At 33.8% G+C, this 19,827-nt stretch overlaps 5 protein-coding genes across 9 annotated transcripts in view; 3 read left to right on the top strand and 2 right to left on the bottom strand.

Annotated features, from left to right (window-relative positions):
* LOC136419599 (tachykinin-like peptides receptor 86C) overlaps positions 1-8,805 on the top strand; it is a 56,180-nt gene extending 47,375 nt beyond the window's left edge. For 2 of the 3 annotated variants that reach the window (XM_066406060.1, XM_066406058.1), the window contains 3 exons: positions 2,530-2,726; positions 5,272-5,390; positions 8,127-8,805. In XM_066406060.1, coding sequence (XP_066262157.1) covers positions 2,530-2,726; positions 5,272-5,390; positions 8,127-8,305 — 495 coding nt within the window. In that variant the 3' untranslated portion in view covers positions 8,306-8,805. The remainder of the gene's footprint in view (positions 1-2,529; positions 2,727-5,271; positions 5,391-8,126) is intronic. The other variant, XM_066406059.1, reaches the window with a different exon arrangement.
* Positions 1-19,827, top strand: part of LOC136419594 (spliceosome-associated protein CWC27 homolog) — a 113,657-nt gene that overhangs the window by 50,938 nt on the left and 42,892 nt on the right. The window lies entirely within an intron of this gene.
* On the bottom strand, positions 10,130-11,739 carry LOC136419601 (PSME3-interacting protein). Its single transcript, XM_066406063.1, has 5 exons — positions 11,501-11,739; positions 11,274-11,372; positions 10,848-11,087; positions 10,562-10,771; positions 10,130-10,424 (listed from the first exon to the last, which is right to left on the bottom strand). Exons 1-5 carry the CDS (start codon positions 11,595-11,597, stop codon positions 10,285-10,287), a joined length of 786 nt encoding a protein of 261 aa, XP_066262160.1. The 5' UTR covers positions 11,598-11,739; the 3' UTR covers positions 10,130-10,284.
* On the top strand, positions 12,507-13,369 carry SIFa (SIFamide). Its single transcript, XM_066406077.1, has 3 exons — positions 12,507-12,676; positions 12,772-12,925; positions 13,148-13,369. The coding sequence occupies exons 2-3, from the start codon at positions 12,775-12,777 to the stop codon at positions 13,237-13,239; spliced, it is 243 nt and encodes an 80-aa protein (XP_066262174.1). The 5' UTR covers positions 12,507-12,676; positions 12,772-12,774; the 3' UTR covers positions 13,240-13,369.
* Start1 (Steroidogenic acute regulatory protein-like) lies at positions 15,522-19,495 on the bottom strand. Of its 2 annotated transcripts, XM_066406536.1 has the most exons (9): positions 19,155-19,495; positions 18,022-18,194; positions 17,528-17,686; positions 17,069-17,122; positions 16,787-16,919; positions 16,492-16,667; positions 16,236-16,385; positions 15,836-16,116; positions 15,522-15,736 (listed from the first exon to the last, which is right to left on the bottom strand). In XM_066406536.1, exons 1-9 carry the CDS (start codon positions 19,231-19,233, stop codon positions 15,538-15,540), a joined length of 1,404 nt encoding a protein of 467 aa, XP_066262633.1. In that variant the 5' UTR covers positions 19,234-19,495; the 3' UTR covers positions 15,522-15,537. The 2 variants fall into 2 exon arrangements, with proteins under 2 accessions (XP_066262633.1, XP_066262634.1); XM_066406537.1 differs by lacking the exon at positions 18,022-18,194 and having other exon boundaries at positions 19,155-19,493.

Genomic DNA, 19,827 nt, shown 5'->3' with positions numbered 1-19,827 from the left:
TCCTCTTCGCAACTTGAAATCGTGCGCCAATGTGCTGCTTTGTCTGAACTAGTGTCTTAATGTAAAGGACTTTAAGTAAATCAACTACCGTGCTACAAGAACGCGATGGCATAGAAAATACATTTTTGATTAGGATGTAAAATCTGATTAAAAATTAGCTCTTTTTAGTGAAGTAGCAAATTTTAATTTTAATTACTTCTGATTTAGTTCAGGATTTACGCAACACTTCGTCGCATAACGATTATAAGTAGAGAAACTGCAGTAAATTTGCAGCAAATGTAAAGTTTTCAGGGGGTAGATTTACGAAGATATGTCTTTAGCTTCCTCGCGTGTCAAAACATTCTGCTTACCTATTCTGATCAAGTTTGCATGTTGAACGTGTTTCCGAAACTTGGCTGCTGAGCGTCGTTCATATGCAATGTACCCTCTGGCATGACTTGATTCTTAAGTATTTAGTAATCATAACTTAAATTTCAACTTGACAACATGTATATGTACGAGATCTATCTGTTTGAATATGATGAGGAAATGTATTTTTATCATGTAATCAATTTACAGATAAGTTGGAAGGAAAAATCAGACTAAAGTTAGAAATTTAAAGTCAACTTCTACATAAAATTTCCGCGTAAGCGCTCCACTGATTTTTGAAAGGGAAATAGATTCGGGTAAATCCATGCTTGGACTAAAGTACACGATGTTTCCTCATGTATTGACACTGCCTTCTCCCAGCTCCTTTTCAGTAAACGATGAAAAGTGATAAACTCAAAAGTTGCATATTTTTATTAAAATATATTTACAGGGTGTTGCAGCAGCAATGGTATGGCAGTATGGAGTGCTTGAGGGTCAAAATAATTTTGTTAATTCAGTAAATTGGAAATAAACCTCACAGTTTTTGAATGGCTAACGGTACTTGAGCTTTTTGAGAAACGACTTTCCTCTAGTTTTGAAGGATGTTCCTCTAGCCTTAAATGACGCCTGCCATTACTCTATACATGTAAGATTGCTATTGAGATATTAATTTTTCACATCAATGGACTGCTCGGGTAATGAATTTCTGTGGCCACCGCGAAGTTGCAATTTGAACCTATTAGATTTATTTTCTGGAATTTTTTTGAAGTCATTGTATACAAATTCGTATCGAAGAACAGAGCGCAGTTATGAGCTAATATTCATTGTACCAATGTTTCTGAAGCACCCTGTATATCTGAAGTCAAAACAAATCGTGAAACTCGGAAATGTCAAAATTTATTGTTGAATTGAACTGAAGAACGTGAATGTCATAAACATATCCGGTGTTTCTTACGATGGAAATACATAAATCTAGAGAAAATCCCGATAAATATAGCAACAGTGACGAGGGTTTATTGACAAAAATTGGCCGGCTTGAAAATTTGTAACTCAGGTTATCCTGAAGGGAAGTGATTTATCTGATATACTTAGGTTTAGGAAAAACTAGAAACTTACGATTCAAGGGGGTGAGGAAAATTGACTAAAATTAAACCGTAACACCCGGTAATGCTAAGTTATGGTTACAAGATTGGAGAATGCATTGCCTTAAATATCCCGTTGCATGAAACCTCGTTTGAAATGTGGCGTTAAGCTGAAGGAGGAGTCTAAAATACATACAAATAAAGTATGTCGGGCATGATATAAGCCACTATAAAGGATGTCTCGAACGTAGCTATTTACATAACAAGCGACAGTAACTCTTAACGCACAAGTGTAGGCAATCACGCGAGTGCGTTAAGAAACTTTTTTGCAACTTATGTATATTATTGCTCCCACGACCATGATCTATACCCAAAAAATAAATAAAAATTAAAAAGTTTAACTTAGTTGGGAACCGTACCCTAATGTAGCTAAGTTATTGGTACAAACATATTTTTCCTAATTGACTAATATAATAAATAGCATGTTACTATATAATGTTTTATTTTAGCCAGAGCAATTTATTGCGCTATATCCATCATTTATTTGTTGTTGTCACACGCGCATGTGTGTGTTAACAATTCCTAACACACGCGTGACTTAAAATTTTTTCCTCAACTACTATCTTCGTTTACTGTTTACTTTCGAGTTCATACCTGGAAAACTATGAGATCCAAACTGAGAAAGTCAGGAAAACGCTGAGCCTTTATGAAGTCTGGCAACTATGTTTTTGACTATACTTGTTATGTTCAAAGATAATTCAGAAATAGGGAACATTCGAAATTTCTGAATTATCTTTGAACATTTCGAATGTTCCCTATTTTTTGTATTTTAACCATACATTAGGTGAGACCTCAAAAAAACCTTCAAAGAGGCGTTAAAATATCAGAGGCGTATCCTGGACAAATTCATCGATAGTCGGTCAACTGAAATCAAGTAATTTTTGTTGAATGCAAAATTACCTCTTTACATTTGTAGTCAATATTTTAGCCAGCAGTTGCGGCAAGTTCCATCATTTGACTGATTGTACTTTCAGTCGAGTGTAGGAAAATATCCCCCGTTTTACACCCGTTACTAGCTTTCACTCATTTCTATTTGCAGGTCGTGAAAATGTTTATTCTGGTTGTATTGATCTTTGGACTTTGTTGGCTGCCATACCACAGTTACTTCATTTACATCTACTACGACCCCAGAGTTATTTACAATAGATATACACAACATATCTATTTGACCTTCTATTGGTTAGCAATGTCAAATGCCATGGTGAATCCGCTCATATACTATTGGATGAATGCCAGGTCAGTAACAAAAATTCATTAGAAAATTCCCAATCTTCATCCCTCTGTAATGCGTTCAGTTTAATCCATTTACCAGCAGTTTTATATATTAAGCTTGAACTGAAGGCATTCGACCAGGAGACAATGATTTTGAGTTAAATTCCCAAATAATCATTTCTGATCAGCTCATTGCTCAGTTTAATTAATCAATATTCTGATATGAGGGCTTATGGAAATATTTATAGACTTGAAAGATTTTATCCATATAATCAGAACTACAAGAAAACATCCCGAAACTATTTTACAAGGTGTCCCAAATTCGATTGTCAACATGGCGATCCCGAAAACCATCAGAGGTGCAACGTAGGTTAAATAGGAGAAAGTTGAACTTTATGAGAGTATTTCACCTTTTTAGTGAGTGAGCTCTATCTTGTCGCTGCTATAAAATTTCTTAGCCACATTAGGATTGTTTTAACTTGGCAGTAAATTAGCTAAAATGTTTACCCTTTTTAGAAGAATTGTTCATATTTGCAGATATTCTGTTTCACAGAACTCTCAGGACCAACCTGACAAAAATAAAAGCAAGAAACGAAACATGATAAACGAAAAGTGTATGCAAACACTGCGTTTGATAACAATATCATCGTACATGTTGTACATTATTTGTCATAACTTTCCATTGTTAAAGAGAGCTGAGTCACTTCAATCACAATCTTAATTTTTAATATCGTCAATGTCATGGAAATTTATGGCGTTTTATCGAATCTGTGAATATTTTTATGCAAACGACCGAATATTTGTAAACCAGCAATGGCTGCCAAGATTGCGAATATCTCGGTAGTCAAAATAATACATTAAAAGGAACTTTGATAAGAATGCTCATTGTCGAAATAATCCGCAAAACGGGGAGCGAAGCAACGAGTTTTGCACTGGGTAATTCTTTATGAAACGAGCCTTTGTTAGTAGTTTTCCACGACTATTAGATAATGCAACGTCTCTGCTGTAAAGTCTTAGGGTAGTCATCGGATAAGAGACAATTGAAATAGAATTTCCCGGTTAACTGGCTTTCGCTGTAATTTAAAACATACCTCAGCACTTAGCACGATAAAAAATCATAAGTGTTAGACAGCACCAAGCAAAAAACACTGCAGCTATGGTTCCTAAAGTTGTATTAAAATCAACAAAAACTTTATCAGGGCCGTATTTAATTCTATAGTCTAAATCCATAGGCATGAAGAAATCGGAACAGTAGAGGGAATAATTGAATGGAGGATTTATTCGCTGCGAGGAATAGTTTAAATTTGGAATTTTTAGCGTGTAGGAACAAGTAGGTACAATGAATATTAAGTAAGTAATAAAATTACAAAATGAAGAGTTACCAGCAAATCTGCTAAGCGACCATTCCATTGGACGCACTTGAGCATTACAGATAAGTAGAGCAAATTAAGAGATAACAGCGATATAGGAGCAATATTAGTTATATTCTTTACGAGATACTCGTGATGGGTATCCTTATTTTAACACCAAAGAACCGTTATTTACTTTATTCTGATTTTTATCGGCAGAAACAACACTACTCAATAGTCATATGATTTGATTTTCTTCGTCACAAACCTCCACAACACATATTTCTACTGCCACTAACAATATTGAAACCTCTCATCACTGTCATATATCGATTACATTTCCATTACGTAGGGCAGAATGAGCCGCTGGAACTCTTTCTCTGTAAGTCACAAAGTTAACAATTTCATGCTTGTCGATATTTTATTCCAACGAGGTTTCAAAGTAGAACAATATGTAGATGAACTTCAGGTATATCCATATAGCAACATAAATGACATCCGTCCATCATGCATTCATCCGTACGAGAGCAACCAGACTATCATTCACGCCGTTAAGGGGACCATACATTATCAAATAAATTGCACAACATACGCTGTGCGATATTTTGTCAATGTGTGTAATATATATAAGTACTATAAAGCATAATCGTAAAACGCTACCATAAGAATGTATGGCGGGGTTTTATGCTATACCACACCCTCGCAACTTAAAAATGTTGCGCAATTAAACGCAGCTCATCCGTACACTACGTCTATACACTGCGCAATTTTCACGTTACGGGAAATATTTCAAAGAATTTTGAAACAATTCGAATAAATGCGCAGCTCATCAAACCCTACCATAAATTGGCAAATTTTTGTACAAGAATAGGTTGTATGGAGCCCTTTAGAAGCGCAGTGTTGGACGGAAAAATTGTTAAGAGTAATCCAGAAAATGAGCAATTTGTGATTTTTTATAGATTGAATGGATGAATAATAAAATTAAAATAAAAAAAAATTTATTACACATGATGGCAAATCCTGTGAGTTCTACGCGTTACAGTACAGGAAGGACAGCGAGATAAGACCGATCCATTTCAAAAACATTATAACTAGAGCTCGGATTTAAATGCATAATACAACTTCAAATAATTAATAAAAAATATGAAATTATGAAGACAAACCTTATTAAACCTTGCAATTACTCAGTGCAAGGAAAAATCATTTTGATTTTGCTCTAGATTTCGTCAGTATTTTCGAAAAGTAATGTGTTGCTGGCGAGTGATCTGCAGTTCTCGAGCTGACAGCAAAAGTCTTCCGCCAACAGCGAGGAATTCAATAAATTCATATACTCAATCAGGTGAGCGTAAAACATGAATTTGTTATGATTTTCACAGCATCAGGTTTAATATCTAATAAAACTTTTATCGGTCATATCTTCCAAACTATTTAGAATCGAAATTATTCAGTGAACTTTATAGTCGCATAATAAACGGAGCTACGGGTTTTGGAGGGAAGTTTACATGCGACCGTAAAATCATTGATTTTTTTCGGATTGATTTAAAAACATGCCACATTTGCTGCAAAGACATAAAATATGTACCGTAAAATCTCTATTTACGGACACCCGTAAATGACGGACCATTCCTGAGTCACTGAATTTAATAATAGAGGATTTCAAGTATTATATTATGACTACTAAATATCGGACGGTATAAAGCAGACGCGAACAGACTGGACATTTGCTTTTGGTTCCTTTCCTGCATGTGCCGAATTCGAATGAATTATCTTTGAGCACTTTAGTTGGATGGTCCCAGGAGAACATTTCAATTTAAGTTTTTAAGAATTTATCATTTCGCGTTGCTCTCCATGTTTATCATTAATTTACCGAGGACCTTTAATGGGCTAGTTAGTTTTCGTAGTGGATTAACAAGTTATTAACAGTAGAATATCTTAGCCGGGCCACTCCACATACCCATCACAATACAATTTTAATTTCCATTAGATACTGCATATTTTTACGTACAGGGTCATTCAAACTCGACGCCCCACCCATTTTATACGAAAACATTTGGGCTTCGTAAAATATATTTTTCGCTACATTAAATAAAAGGACGTAAACTACAATAAATGCTAAAAACGTTGAAATGCGGAAAGCGACACTCGGCGTCGCGACGCCCACTTTATGTTATTTTTCAGAAACATGCCTTTTTTTCAAAAATGTGAACATCGATACATTCTAAACAAGTTTTTTATAAAAGATTTTTTGAAATTTTTAATCATTTAAAATCTACGAGAGCAACAAATATTGATATATTAGGTAGTCTTATGTTAACACATTGCATGGTATATTCCGCTACGCACTTACGCATGAAGCAGGCGAAGAAACAATGTAAACCGTTGCTTAGCAACACAAACATGTGCTTTTACGTGACCAGTTTGACTGAATGTTCATTTTCACATTATCAAGTAAAAAAAGATACTTTTTTAATTTAATATTTGAATAATTGTTAGTCATCAAGAAAAGGTCGACATGTTATTAATTTATGTCGAGACTCAACGTATTCAAGAGCAGCAGTTAGACTGTATCGAGAAAGGTATCCAGATCGAGTGATTCCTGATCATAAAATATTTCCTCGTTTAGAAACAAACTGAGAAAACAATTCAAATGCATTTTCATGCAGGAAATCAATGCCAATAACAAAATCCATTTTTAATGATCTTGTGGTAGCTCAGATCTGTAAATTTTTTTAAGGCAATCCTAGAGCGTCAATTAATATTGCAAGCCTACAATTCAACGCACTCTCAAGAAAAATTATTATATTCCCAATAAACTGAACAACCTACAGCTTTTAAATGAAGAAAACCGTGTTAGAAGAATTGATTTTTTAAGTAATATGGTCATTATGAAAAACGACAACCATAGGATTTATAATCAAATTTTATGGAGCGACGAGAGCAGATTTGTGTGACGAGAGCAATGGGCATCTAAACCGGCATAACGGGAGATACTGGACCACCGAAAATCTTCATTTATTTAATCATATTAAAAACCAAGGGCACAATGGAATTAAAGCCTGGTGTAGCATAATTGGTCAACGTTTAGTAGGTCTATATTTTTATGACTATAATTTTAATGGTCAAAATTTCGGAAACTTTTTAGAATTTAATCTGCAAGTATTATTAGAAGATATGCCTTTATTGCTTAGACAAAATATGTGATTTCAAATGGATGGCGCACCATGCCATAATGCTGTAATAGTTACCCAATACCTAAATCAGACAATTCCTAATAGATGGAATCGATAATTTGGCTCACTACCTTGGCCTGCGAAATCGCCGGATCTAAGTTGTTTAGATTTCTTTTTGTGGAAAACATTTAAAAAAATTGTTTACAGTACTCCTACAAATAATGTAGAACATCTGAAACAAAAAATTCGAGATGCCTGTAATTCGATAGATCACAGAACTCTTGGCAAAGTTACATGTCAAGAAGACAGAAAGCGTTTTGGGCATTATTTGCTAGCAGACGGTAGCCACTTTGAGTACATTTTATAATTTATTTTTTAACTTGTTACTTGTTTTATTTCTTAAGATTTTGTATTATATTTTTCGTTTACCGATTTTAACTGACACTTTGATAAATAAATAAATAATAATTAACAATTTGAATGTTTGTGTTGCTAGGCAACGATTTACATTATTTATTCGCCTTCTTCATGCGTAAGTGCGTAGCGGAGTATACCATGCAATGTGTTAACATAAGACTACCTAATATATCAATATTTGTTGTTCTCGTAGATTTTAAATTATTAAAAATTTCAAAAAATCTTTTATAAAAAACTTGTTTAGAATGTATCGATGTTCACATTTTTGAAAAAGAAAGGTAAGTTTCTGAAAAAAAACATAAAATGGGCGTCGCGACGCCGAGTGTCGCTTTCCACATTTCAACGTTTTTAGCATTTATTGTAGTTTACGTCTTTTTATTTAATGTGGTGAAAAAAATATTTTGCTAAGTTCAACTGTTTTCGTATAAAATAGGTGAGGCGTCGAGTTTGAATGACCCTGTACATCCTCTAAGAAAGTTTGTTATCAGCAGGTGCGGCAGGTGCTTCCATGAAGAAACATAGGAACCAGAGCATGCGCCAGAACGGCAACATTCACTATGATTTAATGGTACCGGGCGTGACTCAAGGGAAAGAAAGGAGGCTAAGCAACCGAGCTACAAGGACGACATCACTCAGACGAGATCTTCAAAAAACTACATATTTATAGATGATTTGTTGCACATATTAAAAGATAAAATCGTCGAACTAAACCACTGTTCATTCAATCGGATCGGTTAGGTGGTCATCTCAAATTTCGAGCGATGTAATTTAAAGAATGATTCGTCGACGTTTAACAGCAAATGATCGCCTTCAGCACAACAGATTGAATTATTTTATTGGGTTTACTTGACATTACCGTGTTGCCCGAAATTTATTTGAAAAAGATAGGAAACAACTTACTATGGCCATATATGAACTTCGAGGAGAATTACGCAAATCAACATGTATCATACGCTATTGAATAATAGCCGCTGTTACACGCTTCTTTTTTTCATAATTAAGATGGCTACTAGTCGGTTGTTGGTTACAAATTACAGCCAAATTTACAATTACGTAATTACAGCTTGTAATTGTTTTTCCTCAAATACAGAAGTGGGTAGAATAGTGGGACTGGTCTTTGAACGTGGCGTTATTTTCCTTTATTTCCTTTCTTTACATTAAAAACGAGTAAAAGAAAATTAAAAATCCCTTATATAGTATTAGTATACCATACAACCAGCAGGAAACCCTGTCCATTTCACCTCACTTATTCAAGTTACTCCTCGTAGAACTTATCCCTTCAAGAGACGTAATCGAGCATTATAGTTAAACTTTGATGACACAAAATTATAACTATTAAAATTAGCATCTGTACCAATGATAGAATATGATCTGCAGCTTTTTATAATTAACTTCAATAAAAATGAAAACGGTTTTTGATGCCATTGAAAAAAAATGCTCAAAAAAAATATTAGCAACATGAACCATAACTGAACGTGCACTGTAGTGACAAATTTCAACGATTTTCCAACCTTATTTGGTTAAAGACCTTGACGCCGGTGTACTATGCGAGGAAATGTGTGGTGAGCAGAAAGGTACTGACCCTCCATATCCTCCAAAGCTATAACTTTTGACCATATACTATACTACTTTTCTCTCCTGAAGGTTCCTTTCTCCTAAAAGTTTCCTCGAGGAAGGCTTAGTATACGACTGCTGGATCACTGCATGTCCTGAACGAAATCCTCTGGAGATACATCAGCCCTCAAAAAATCCCCCTGCAGGCTTTATCATAATCCTCCTCCTTCTCAAAGCTCTTGCTCCGCCTTCCCTCCAAACCATTACATTTTACCTGAAAAATACAATGAAATCCGAAACTGTTTACGCGTACAACATCTGAGTCAAAAAGGCAGATTAAGTTGATATAAAAAGTGCAATAAAAAACATAATACCGCGTTACATTTCGAAAATCGTCCTTCGGGTAAACGCGTTCAACATTTTTATAACGATAGCAACCATGGGCCTTCATCATCTCTTTATATATTCGAATCACCGAGTAGTTCGTTATATATGACTCGCGACGCATCTAGTAAAGAATACCGAGAACCTAAACAAACAGTCTATGATGTTGACAACTTGCTAAAATAACGATGGCACGTGCGAAACACATTAACATTATCCTCGTCTAGTTTGGATGAAAGTTAAATACCACGGCCACTTTAATTACAGATGAGGAACGAAAATGGCATAATCAAATCGATAGATCATGTTCACATATCATAAGTGCGGGAAATACATTTTAAAACTCATGATCAGGGTGGTACGTATAAAAAGTTGAAGACGCACTAGAGAATTTAATTTGGGAAGTGAATCAACACGTTGACTGCCCAAGAGAAAATCTATATATTATCCAAAGGTCAATACATTGATTTCTTTAAATTCTAATTTTTCCGGTGCGCTTTGGTGACCGAAATACTAAATTGTCGGGAAGTTGGGACTTAACTATCAGTATGTCTGTAATTTATTCTTTATTTTATTTTAATATGTATATAATGAATATCGTAATATACGCTATACAATTATTTTCAAATCAAACCATGCAGATTTGCCTGGTATTGCGACCGACTAAAAAAATGTACAACTGCAATTTAGGTGACGTTTCTAATTTCATCACTTATGGGGTACTTGCAGCGCACTCTTCTTTGATAATCTTCTGCCCAGCAAATCACTTGTTGAAGCCTTTTCTATTTCGGAACTGTCTGAGTCTGAATTTGTCTCATCTGAAGATGCGTCGCTATAGTAACCTAAACCTAGAATACCACTTAAACTAATCAACTACAGAATACAAGCAGTAATGGCAGACGAACGCATGTAACTTAAAACGCATTAGGAGTGTTTGTTCCTTAATTCAGACATTGGTCCAAATAAAAAAGAAATATATATGTACCTGGCAAAACAGCAACACATTTAAAAGCAGATGGTACGCCAACTTGAGGAGTTTCAACACTCTGAACTGTATCTGACCTGTGAGTGGTATCGCCCCTATCAGAGACAGTTTTCTGTTGTTTTGGATTCTTTTCAGAATCGTCTTTGTCGTTACTATTATTACTTGGTTCCATTTTGCGCTTTCCACTTTCAGCTCGCTTTATAACAGCTCCTAAAAATGAAAAAAGGAAACTTTAATCTTTTGAAATAATTCCAACTATACTGAAGCATTTGTCAATGTCAAATACCTTTCAATAACTTTTGTTGATTGAGATTTTTTGATCCTGAACATTTTGGCTTGCTAACAACCACCTCTGCTTGTAAACGCTTATCAATACTTTTCTCCTGTAAAATTGCAACTCTATTTCTATAATCGTTGAGTTCTTTCTCTTCTTCAATTTCCTTCTTACGGTCTGCCTCTATCTTGGTACGATCAACTAAATCAAGGAACTCAACTTCATCATCATCAAGACCCTTGATCATATTCTCTGCAAATAATACATAGATATAGGTATATTGTTAACAAGCATTGTTATTACTGTTGACACAAAAAAAGATAAATATGATTTATAAAAATGGTCAATTTAAACAGATCTTAAACTTTAAGTTAAATTCGAATTAGGAATATGGAAAATATGGGGGTGACTTGCACAGACAATTAGGGGGACACTTACTTAATTTATGGGCTTCCTCATATTCTAAATCCCTCTTCTGCTTCTGCTCTTGCAACCTGTCATATAAACTCCTGCTATCATAAGGATCTTCAGGTCTTTCTAAATGTGGAAATAAGATTTTTTTTAACAATGGTAAAAAATTAGCTCATTGAAGTTGAATACTTAAATACTCACTTGTAACCAATTTCTCACAAGTAATAAAATATTAAAACTGCATACTTACTCACCTAGGGGATCAGAAGGCTTTCGTACTCTTTCCCATTCCTCTTGACGTCTCTTCCTAATTTCAGACGCTTCACTTTCAGTTATAAATCCAGAACTCATTTTTGCAGATTAAATGGTATTTTGGTAAATGATGTAGACCATAAATTTCTTTACTAAATATTTAATGTTGGTAAGTAAATTCTTATTTATTTTACGTTCTTGGCCCACTCAAGCTAACCAAAACATGTCATTGTCGCTGTCACTACGTTTGTGTCTTTTTTACGTTGTCCAAAGCGCCACCTGTTCAAAAAGTTAGAATCATTAAAGAGTTTTCTCTAGAAGCTATCTACTCCCGTTAACGTTATTTAACAGCGTAAACTGAATGTTAATTGCGTTTACTATTACGGTAGTACCAGTGATGTTGGTTAAATTTGATAAAAATTGCCCTTTTTCAGAATTATTATATAATCCACTGTTACTAGTTGTACCAAATTCAGTTCAATTTCTGCATTGTTCGTGGAAATATTAAAAAAAATCGAAATTAAATAAATATCTACATATGTCGTTACCTCAATTTAATACTCAAGTCGGGAACTATTTGCGACATGAGCGAAAAAAGCTAAACAGAAAAAAAGATTCACTTTTAGTTCTCAATGCCGCGCTCAAAACAGGCTTTTTTTAAATACGTATTTGGAATTTTTATGCCATAGTTGTAAAGTTGGAAAGCAAGTTTCCAAATTAAACTAAGCTAAATTTTTACTTTGAATCAAACTGATTTTGTTCCAAAAAAAACTTCATACTACACATTATACTTAGCCATCAGGCTTCCTCTGATGAAGTAAAGACAATGGTTGTGACCAGGGTTGTCGAAAGATATTATTTAAAAGCATTGTTTGAAAAAATAGAGTATCAAGAAAAATGTGGCCATATTAATTACAATGATCCCACTGTTCCATCATACAACACTTTATAGAGCCTAAAACCGTTGGGAAATAACCCGCTTTATTGCATTAAGAATCCAGATTGCTAGAGGTAATGGAACCTAAATTGACTTTTAAGCCAATAATGCAAGAATAGTTACCAGCAAGTATAAAAGAAACCTACATTCTGTAGAGCTTTTAGTAGTAGATGCTGCGTAATCAGTGCAACAATTCAATAGACTAGAAGCAATTGAAACAATATCTACTTATATTACTAGAGTAAGTTAACCATATTAAATTAAAAGTCATAATCTTTTACTACCTTTATTGTATGTGTTTTGATCTGATACTATCTATTTTATTTTCATTTCTAGATTATGGTTTCTAAATCCTTATGTACACAGTTATCACTTTTGCTAATGGCGGCTAGCATATTGTTTGTTCTATCACCTGCCCTTGCAACCTATCGAAAACCACCCTTTAACGGATCTATCTTTGGAAAGCGGTCTGGAAATCTAGTCAATGGTGGTGAGTGATATTTCATTGTTCTTAGTAAACTACAATGTGTACTCAAATAGGGGTAATATAATAGTCCATGAGTAAATATATAAGGGATCACCCTATATTATTTATCAATACCAAGTTAAGCGACCTTCTTTTAAACTAGTCAAAAGGATACCAATCACCCGATACAGGTATCCTTTTAAAGCCTAGGAAATTTGTATTCATCATATCATCATGTGTTTTCAGAATACGACTCATCTGCCAGTAAAGCGTTATCTGCAATGTGTGAAATAGCAAATGAGGCTTGTCAACAGTGGTTTCCTCCACAAGAGAAATAACGATATGGAGATCAAAAAACAACTAGTAACTAGCATTGATAGAATATGCAATATTGTTACATATTAACCATTAACTGATCTAATAAAAAATATAACTACATATCTAATAATAAATTTAATGACCACCCAGAAAGAATATGCTTTCTGTTCAATTTTTCTACCTGAATGTAACGTTTCGCCGCAGTCAAGATATGATGATAAATGACAAGATGATAACAAATGAAAGAAGTTGATGAAGAAGATACCTTTCGAAATAAAATGTTTTAAATGTTTCAAATGGGAGAGTAGGGTTCAAAAATACAATTACAGTAGACTCGCGATGGTGTGAACCAAAAAAAAAAGTGAGCTTGTTCATGTTAACTATTTAATCACGTTATAGAAACCTGTATGTACAAGGTAATAATCATTTATAAATATCAACATAACCATAAAGACTTATTAAATTAAACAACAGTAAAAATCGAAACATTAACACAAAAAAAATCAATATTTTTGTTTGATTCTGAGGATTTCTTATTTTTTGAATGATAGCGTTATGCCTTAATTTTTTTATAGCAAATAGATCGGTAAAGTCAACGTCACTATCTTCTGCCCACTGAGTAACTATATTTAAAGCGATTATAGCACTATCCAGTGAAATTTTATTTCACAACGCAGGATTTTGTTCCGCCTATTCATTACTTGGACATTCTTCAATATCGTCATCTCTAAGTTCATTATCACATTCATTTCACTTCAATACATCAGAATCTTCAAACGCATCCGTTAAGTAAAACACATAAATTAACATCAATTTTAGAGTCAGGATGAGGTACTTGTGGTGCTACCGTCCGTAAAAGTTCAAGCGATTTAAATACTGAGTTATCATTATCCCATTGGCGTTTTTTGTGACGTTTCAAAAGTGTGAGTGGTACATTTTTGCCTTCTTCATGAGATAAATTTGAAAGAATTTCATTTCAAATATTCTTCCAACATTTTTTAATAGTTTCTGGATTAACGTGGTTCCAAACTGCCATTAAGTTGACAACTGTGTCTTCAATAATCAATTTCTTTAAGACGTCGGAAATATTCATATATTTTTCTATTACAGTAGATAGAAGACTGTTTCTATAATATAATTGCGTTAATAGAATAACGTTTTGGTCCATTGGTTCTATGAGAGATGTAACATTAGGGGGGAGGTACAATACTTGAATGAACCCATCGTTGCTTTTTAATCTATCTTCAGGTGGATGAAATGACGCATTATCCAGTAAAAGTAGAGCTTTTATAGAAACCATTGTTGCATGCTAAAAATATTATTCATTGATTTTCGATTTTTCTTCCAGCAGCATTTTTTCTGCCCCTGAGACAACTGTTTTCTCTGGTAAAAATTTCCAATAGAGCCCTGTTTCATCAGCATTATAAAGCTGCTCTAATGTAATGTCAAGGTCTTCTATTCTGCTCTTTAATTTACTTTTAAATGGATCTACAAGTTCTAGATGAGGAGATAATTTTTCCTCCAAAATTTTCAAAAAATGAATTCCAAAACATTTTTTCAAGCAATGTAAACATTCATCACTATGCTGTAAATAATTTATTATTCGCCCTGATTTTTAAATTAATTAGCTTTGCTTTTTGCTTAATTATTTCACCACTTATAATACCATTTTTTTTTCGCTGATCAAGAAACCATTTAAACAATTTTTTGTTATTCTTGGAAAATCAGAACTTTTTAATATTTTCATTTTACTTGGTTCGACATAGGCATCTCTCACTGTCATAGAAATAATATTTTTTTGTTTAATCTTAAAAATTTAAGATTTATAAACACCATAATTTTTTGCCAAATATGCAACCGTTTGTCTTTAATTTAATTCTTAAATTACAAGCGATTTCTCATGAAAAGTAAAACAATTTAGTTTTTTAAGACGACATTTTTACGTACAAATGACAATTAACATTCACTAATAACAAAGCGTCCTTAAAGACTCAATGCAAGAAAGAAAAACAATACGTTTCTTTTTATACAGAAAATCCATTTTCCCCAACATTGTATCGGGGATATACTCAACGATAAAATATTAATTTTCTAAGGTAAAAGCAGGTGTTTCCACAACTGAAAGTGCAATTGTTGATGTTATACGGCGGTCTGTACAAATTTTTACGTTGTGCACGTTACGCGGATTTTCCATTACGCATAGTTCACATTATCGCGAATCTACTGTATTTATCTTCTTAAAATTTATATTGAATAACTAGGTCATAAAATATAATAAATTTCTTATGAATGAAAAAAAATGAAAATACTCAGTTCCTTTATTTTGCCTCTCCTCGTCCATCTAAATATTCCTTCAGGTCTCGTGCAAACGTAAACATCATCTTGACAATTTCTTTATCCAAAATGAACTTAGGCACCTTTATCTTTAAATTAGGATTGACGATCCAGATGAATCGACATTTATTCTCGTTCTCGGGAATGTTTTCGAAAATGTATCCACCAGCCCCATTTTCTGCCCTACAAAAAAATTAAATGAGAGAAAAATGCGGGCAGAATGGGACTATTTTTTATTGCCGCATTAACTTTAGGCATTAATTGTTATTTTAATAAACTTACCTAGTATATTTAGAACCAGGCGGAAGTCTTGGATGATCACATTTGACAGACGCCAGAATATAAGTCTCTTCAACATGAGCCCAATGTCGTAGATTAACGAAGTCTCTACTACTCACTAATCCACCGGCGCCGTCGGCAGAAATTTGATAAGTAATATCTGTGTATTCATCTATCGTTTGGACCTTATGAGACTCCTTTATGGAGCTATTCCATTTAGTTAAGTTTGTAACTCCAAAATATAACTCATCTAATAAGTACCTTGGTGACACATTTATTTCTGTCTGAAACATTAAAATTTATATAACTACCAATTGGCTGCATTCGATATATCAAGTTATATACTTCAAGTAATTTAATTTGCGTAACGTACCCAAAACAAAACTTCCGAGATTAAACATACCTCTAATTTAAATATGGTACCCACAACTGCATCCTTTCTTACAAAAACCAGGTCTTGGTCCTGCTGTTTTTCTAACTTCCAATCCTGCTTCTGATATAAATCCCATGCAGTCTGCAAAGTTCGAGCTCCTAAATGTTTATAATCGTTCACCTGAAACGTAATGTCCTTAATATAACACTATAAACATCCACGTAAACTTGAGTTATCAATATTTTATTGTATATTAAAAATAAGCTTGGCCTATTCAGGCTGTTACCTGATCTGGAGTTAGAAGAACGGGAAAGATTGCAGAAAGGTCTGCTTCTCTTTCCAATAGAGAACCCTCTGGAGTTGCCATTGGCGAATAAAAGTTTCCTACACTTTCAGTATACATTGATGGAAGACCTTGTACATAACTTCTAATAATTGGAACTCTTTCCGATTCCGTAGCAGCTGAAAAATATGATTATATTCACTTCAGTTTCAATTACTCATACTAGGGAATTAGTAAATATATTTCATGTAACTATTTAAAAATAAATAGTTATGAACACCTTTAATATTATACATACTTATTAGATACCTATTAGCATGGTCTTCCTGGGGAATTACTTTAAAATCCAGAAACCACGCTTCTCCCCAGGATAGAATAAATGAAGCTAGCACCAGCAGTACTTCAAAAACAGGCTGAGATGATTTTGGCCACTGAAATCCATTAGATACCTTAACGTCCTACATACCACAAAAATACTTAGTAATGACAACTTAAAAACTGGACAATGACAACTCTTTTGGCTTTTGATTGGCTGTGTAAAATGACAACTTTTGTTTTTTTACTTCCTACAGATACTTACATCATACATAAACACCTTTGCTATTAAAAATGCGCAACTTAATGCCGTTGACACCTGAAAAATAAAAAATATAATAAAAACCAGGAAAGTACAACTAGCATATATTTATATGTATCGGTTCCAGTAACTTCAATGAAGTTACAGCATCAAATATGAGCACGTGGTATTATCTTTGCCGTACGCATGTCGATATTAAACAAATAAAAAAGTTTTAACAATGGCATATGCTACTTTGACTTGCGCACTTCATACAAATGTATATGGAACAAGACAGATGTAGCTACATGTTAACCATTTACTATACATTGCCAAAGACTTTGAGCATGTGTTAAACAGAGGAGAAATTAAGATTCTCTGCCCTACTACATTTTAAATTAAATAAACGAATTCGTTCCACGCGACTGGGAAACTGGTATGTAATGATACTAAGTGATACATAAAAGTACAAGAAATACTTACTGATATCACTATCCAGTGATTAATTTGGACGCAGGCATAAAACAGTATTAATACTGAGAATCTTGCAAATGCAGCAAATACAATGTCGAACAAGGACGTATGAACGTTATAGTGAAGAATCTGCTCACTCAACGCGTTCATAATATTTTGACCTTTTAACTAAAAATAAAAAATTCATTAGATATTTCAGGATAAGTCACACTTCTAGAAGGTATAAGAATTAAATACATGGTCTTTCGCGCTTTATTTCAAGTTGAAAAGTGAAGACGTTATGACGCCATAAAGAAAAGCATGTGGAAGAGGGACCACTTCCGGGTGACCAGTGGAATCTCGGAAACTATAGGAGATACTGAGTGCGAAAAAAAAATAAAAATTTCGAACTTCGGTCGCGGGCGTAATCTCCTTTCAGCCCTCTCTAGAATTGGTGCTGCTCGAATTTAGATTGCAGTGAAATGAAATCAATGGGTTTGCACATTTAAATTTTATCCACTTACCATAACACAAATTAACCACATAAGGGATATGAACAGGAAATCGAATGTTACAAATAAACAAAAAAACCTTCGAACATTTGACATCCTGTCGCCCTGCCTTTGTCCTGCCAATAGATCTTCTGATATAACATAGTCACGAATTGATGGAATGGTGTTGATACTTTGCGAATGCGCTGTAAGAATAAACAAAATATTAAAACAAAAGAAAATGACAATTTCTGTACGTCCGGGCGTAAGGTAGTTTTACGCCCCCACTTGCGGGGGTAAAATGGTCTTTTTACGTCCTAGGGCGCAGAATGGCTCTTATACGCCCAAGGGCCCAAGGCGCCCAAGGGCGTAAAAGTCACAAAAAGTATTTGTTGGCGTTGAAAGGCAGTTGCGCATAAAAATCACTAAAAAGTCCCCTAAATTTATTTTTCATTATTTTGCTTAGGCAAACCAATAAATGGGGTCAAAGAGAGGAACACTTGCAATCCAGAGCAAAATATAGAAATTAATATATTTCTCTAACAGTTCAGAAGAAGAGCAAAAGATAGTCAGCACTAGTTAGCTATTACTCAAGACACATACATGACACTTTCCACCACGGTGTATATACTATTTTTTCCTAATGCCAGCACTAAAAGGCACTAGTACTGAGTGTGCTAAATGAGTATAAAGTATGTTTTTTGCCTTTTTTCTACGCTTCCCTCTGTAGCTCATTATTTACTTAGCAAGATAATTGATCACAATGTCAAAATTTCTAGTATCTTTTTTGTTTGCCATGGAAATGGATATCCAATGAACATCATTCTTGACATTGTGAGTGGAAGACTTGTTATCTTTTTAATTTGATTTATGCTTAATTTAGAGACAACAAAATGACACAAACAAAACTGGGTAGAACATGACTGCTTGAATTATGAGCAGTCATACACATTTCTTTGTTAGACAAAGAAGCTCCAATCCTAAGAAATAGGGCTCATTATGATTGATTTAGCTGTAAGTCATACAGGGGAGCGTAGATGGCTGCCATGTTGAGTAATTAACGAGTCACAGATAACAAATGTTATCACAGATTAAAGTTGAGTATAAACTCACCTTTTCTACTAATCATTTTACACTATTTAAATCATCCATAAATAGATACTTACATATATCAAAGGGAGATTGATTGATTTGGTGCTGATAATTAGGAAAGTTGCTCAAAAAACCAGGTTCTTCTGAAGTCATTTGTAACAGTTTTAAAGACTAGTAGGTAAATTTGACTGCTGTTAGAAGGGAACACAAAGCCCAAAGAAAAAGTCTGGTAAAGGTGAAAAATCAAGAGTAACAATCATATTAATATTTGGATTCTACAGTAACAATATTCAATTTAATAAACATAAAAGAAGTTTTGAATTCTATTTTTATCGAACGCCTATCTACTAATTTTAACAATAAACTACATTTGTTTTGATTTGTTTTGTTCAACTGCTTTATACTGTAATACTATATAATATATTATAATGTGCTTTGTTTACAAAAGTAATTATTTCCTAAAAATTTCAGCTGACAATATGACATTGACACATACTGTTAAATAAAAAAAATAAAAACAATGTAGGGAATAGCAATAGACCAAGTGTGGCAACGTTTCACGATAATGAGTATTTGAGCTATGTAGCAACACTGTGCGCACTGATTCATCATGACATTTAACAACATACATGTACATATAGGGAGTTTCCTAGTTCAGTACAAACTTTTAAATACTGTAAATGATATAATGAACGACATTGTTCGTTTCATTGACGTTCGAGTTATCGAGTTATCACTCACGAGTTA

The sequence above is a fragment of the Euwallacea similis genome, chromosome 3 (genome assembly GCF_039881205.1).
Source record: "Euwallacea similis isolate ESF13 chromosome 3, ESF131.1, whole genome shotgun sequence".
Classification (NCBI taxonomy): Eukaryota; Metazoa; Arthropoda; class Insecta; order Coleoptera; family Curculionidae; genus Euwallacea; species Euwallacea similis.
Note: the sequence above shows the minus strand (reverse complement) of the source record. Positions and strands in the feature narration are given on the sequence as shown.